The sequence below is a fragment of the Sinocyclocheilus grahami genome, unplaced genomic scaffold, assembly GCF_001515645.1.
Source record: "Sinocyclocheilus grahami isolate Dianchi unplaced genomic scaffold, SAMN03320097.WGS_v1.1 scaffold9398.1, whole genome shotgun sequence".
Taxonomy (NCBI): Eukaryota; Metazoa; Chordata; class Actinopteri; order Cypriniformes; family Cyprinidae; genus Sinocyclocheilus; species Sinocyclocheilus grahami.
In genome coordinates, this window is record NW_015512594.1 from 4,361 (window position 1) to 8,454 (window position 4,094).

A 4,094-nucleotide genomic window follows, 5' to 3' on the forward strand; every position below is an offset into this window, starting at 1 on the left:
CTGAAAATTCAGCTTCACATCACAAATATAAATACAATTTTTAAATATATTCACATAGAAAACAATTTCACTGTTTTTATTGTACTTTTGATCAAATAAATGCAGCCCTGAGCATAAGATACTACTTTCAAAATATAAAAAAATCATACTGACTTTTGAACGGTAATACATATGAATTGTATTTTGACACAGTTCATGCACCTGCACAAAATATCTGTTCCAAAATATCACGGTAATGTAATGTTTTTCGGTTTTGTAGAATCATGTTGAAAATGGCCTTAATGAGGAGGATGAGAAGGAGAAAACTCAAAATGGTGAACCCGTGGAGATTTCATCTCCTCCACACGTCTCCGTCAGAAGGAAGGGCTCGTATAAGATCTCCGTTGACCCTGACTTTGAAGAATCGGCTGAGTGTCTTACTCCCACAGAGCAAAAAGACCAACCGCCATCCAGCTCTCATGAACCGAACAAACCCTCAGAGCTCAATCCGGAGAGCACAGGCGTCGAGAACCAACAAAATAACGGCAGTGCGTCCGTTCCAGTGCCGGCCCCGCGAGCGTCCAAAGCTCCACTGTACCCTCCGCTCCCAAAACCTCGTACTGTCCATAACGTGGTGCCTCAACCCTCACATGCCCCCAAGGAATCAGAGCAGAACCAAGAGGAAACTCATCACAACCTCCCGCCGGAATCCAAATCCAAAGAGTCCCTGCGTAAACTTCAGCTGAGCGAAGAGGAGAAGGCCGAGCTGCTCAGCCAGGATTCAGACACGGAGACGCCCGCCTCGTCTTCTGCCGCCTCCACCTCCTCTTCCTCCAAGCAGCACGAAGGAGGTGAGGAGGAGGGCTACTGGAGCGGAGGCACCGCGACCGGGAAGAGCTTGCGGAACCGGCGCTGCATGAGAAGGAAGAGCGAACCTCCACCTTCCACACAGTCGCAACACGGAAAGATGCGCTCCAAGTTTTCCCCATGGAATCTGTCTTCACCTCGACTACAGCAGCGTTTCAGTGTCCTCAGAGTCGCACCTTCAGGTTAGAAGCCCAATGTTTTGTAGTCAAGTCATGTCGATTTATAAAGCGCTTTATAATATACAGATTGCTTCAAAGGAGCTTCAGAGTAAGAAACAGGAAAATAACAAGACTTCTGTTAAAATAGCAAACTTCTTCAAATATGAGACAAATTCAAATTCTGCTGTAATGCAGCTCTAAAAAAGACAATAGTGTCAATAAAAAAATTTATTAAATTAAAAGTATTGTGTGTAAGGCTGCACAATTTGTCCAAAAATCTTATCTTAACATGGTTAATAATTAAAAAAATAAATTATTATTAATATTATTATCATCGTCATTGTTGTAATTGTTTTTAAGTATTATTATCATCATCTAATATTTAGACTGTCCAAATATGAAACAAAATGACTACTACTGTTATATTTTACTGTAAAATAAAAATGTATTTAATAAAATAATATAATAAATAATAATAATAATTGTTACAGTACAGCTGTACAATACTAATATTTATTATTACGGTCTTAATTTCTTCATTTTCAAACCATCAAGATCTAATTTTGGCGGAAAACTGCTGAAAACACCAGCTGGTAGACTGATCAAAAGAGTAGTTCTTTGATGGAAAAATGTGATGACAGATTTTTCATTTTTAGGTCAATTATGAATTTGATTCGGCTATAAAGCAGCTCTACAGAAGACAATGGTGTTAAAGTTTTGTGTCTGTGTCAGTAAAGTCAAATCGAAAATATTACTGAATATGAAGTGTCTTTTAGTACTGAACTCTAGGTTGAGCTTAATTTTTTTAGTAGCTGATTTTGCTATGATTTTCATCAGGACAATCTCAGCCAGATCATTATGTATCAGGTGATAATGAAGACTGTGTCGACGATGATGAAGAGGAGGATGAAGAGGATCTTCAAGGAGAAGACCATTTTTTGGATTGCAAGGTTAGATTGTTCAAATTAGGATTTTAACCCTTGGTCCATAGCTTATTTTGGATGAGGAAGCCACATTTCTATGCATGACAGTTTTTTACAAACATAATTCTACAAACAAAGAGGAATATACAGTTATTTTTGCTGATACTTGAGCATGACTGCCCAGAATAAAACCATGCCATTTCATGAACAAAGGCTGCACGATTTGGGGGAAAGAAGTTTTTTCCTTTTCATATTTTCCCTCGATAAAAATTGGGATTGGGATTTAGAATTTAAAATGCATTAAAATAATCAACCTTTGCTATGCTTGTTTATAAGGCACATTTTCAAAATCACATTTTGTGATTTATATGATATATGTGATCAATATGATAATTACTATATATATATATATATATATATATATATATAAAAAATAATACAATAAATAAGTATTAATATTTGTGGCTCATGTTTTCTGGTAGACTGATGAAGTCCTGTTCTTTAGGAAGTTGTTGACTTGGGTTTGTTACGTGTGTTCAGGGGGCTGATTTTGAGATTTCTGAGTCAGAGAAACGAGATCTAAAGAGGATGAAAACTCTGGAGCGGAAAGCAAAGCTGAGCGAAATCGAGCGCTTCCACAAAGCTCAGGTGAGCAAGATCACTTTCTTCAAACTGTCTCAGCAGTGTAGATTGTTTCCCATAATTGTAAACACGCATGTAGTTTAAATTGAAGGGTCACACTTTACAGTTGGGTCCTATTAGTTAGCATTAGTAAATGCATTACCTAACATTAACATTAACACACAACTGTTCATTGTTAGTTCATGTTGGCTCAGCTCCATTAAATAATTGAACTAATGCAACTTTTGGTTTGAATGACTATTAGTAAATGATGACATGAACTAAGATTAGGAAATGCTTTAGAAGTTACCAATAAAAGAAACCTTAGTATTAATTTATGGCAAGATGAAAAGTATCTGACTTTCATTCTGATTTGGTGTCCTGTCCTGCTTCTGCCGCCCCCCCAGACGATTCAGAGACGTCTGGATGAGATAGAAGTGACCTTTAAAGAGCTGGAGGAGAGTGGAGTGGAGCTGGAGAGAGCTTTGAGAGGAGAGGCTGGTATGACATCTCATCCATCTGCAGAAAAGCATATTCACTGCTAATGATTTCACTTCATCAGATTCTACAGCAGTCAGGCTGTGTGCTAAATTCTCACTGAAACCATTCGATCTTATTAACCCTGATAGCACCGAGACGTCTGTTAAACATAAATGTAAAGAAATTCATATGCAAGCAAAAGCTTGCATAAAACTTTTACAGCTTCATCTGAATGAAGATGTTATCAGAGCTACAATATTTCACTAAATGTAACAAATACATTTGGATTGAATTACATTTAGTCCATCTGTCTATTAATATAAAGTTATAAAGCTTAATGTGTAATAATAATGACAACAACAACAATACTAATAATAAATAGCATATGACAAGAAACTCTGTATTTCAATAATAATGATTGCTGAAATTAATAATTTAGAAATAAAAAAATAATTTCATTATTTATTATTAAATTTAAATTAATCAGACATATTCAATATTAAATCATTTATTTTATTTTATTTGTTAGACTGTGCACTAATAATAATAATTGTTGTTGTTATAGTCTAGCTATTAGTGCGCACAAATGTCTGATTAATTTAAATATTAATCAATTAGAATGGAATTTTTTATTTCTAAATTTAATTTAAATAATAATTGTTATTGAAATAGAGTTTCTTATCATTATATAATCACTGTTTTCTGTATATAGTCAGTAAATATTAATTTAAAATTCATTCATATTACATGACTAACAAATAATCCATCTGTCAATTAATATGAAGTCATAAAAGCTTCATGTATAATTAATTAATATAAAATTATTATTAATATAATATTGTTGTTGTCGTCTAGCTGTTAGTGCTGTTAGTAAGCCAAATAAGTTTTTGTTGTATTAAATTAAATTGTATTGTGTGTGTGTATAATTTATTATATAATACATATTTCTGTCTAACATTAGAACAACATTCAACAGATTTTTTTTTAACATAAGACAATTTCAATGAACATGAATGCGCTTTTTTTTTTCCTTTTTTTATGTTTATCAGATATTCGCACTGATAAA

At 34.2% G+C, this 4,094-nt stretch overlaps 1 protein-coding gene across 1 annotated transcript in view; it reads left to right on the forward strand.

The window, feature by feature from the left end:
- Nucleotides 1–3,049, forward strand: part of LOC107578241 (protein-methionine sulfoxide oxidase mical1-like) — a gene marked incomplete at both ends in the record, with an annotated part of 7,305 nt that extends 4,256 nt beyond the window's left edge. Inside the window, 4 exons of the mRNA XM_016264214.1 lie at nt 260–1,028; nt 1,842–1,954; nt 2,468–2,575; nt 2,956–3,049. Coding sequence (XP_016119700.1) covers nt 260–1,028; nt 1,842–1,954; nt 2,468–2,575; nt 2,956–3,049 — 1,084 coding nt within the window. The remainder of the gene's footprint in view (nt 1–259; nt 1,029–1,841; nt 1,955–2,467; nt 2,576–2,955) is intronic.
- Nucleotides 3,050–4,094: the final 1,045 nt, after the last annotated feature.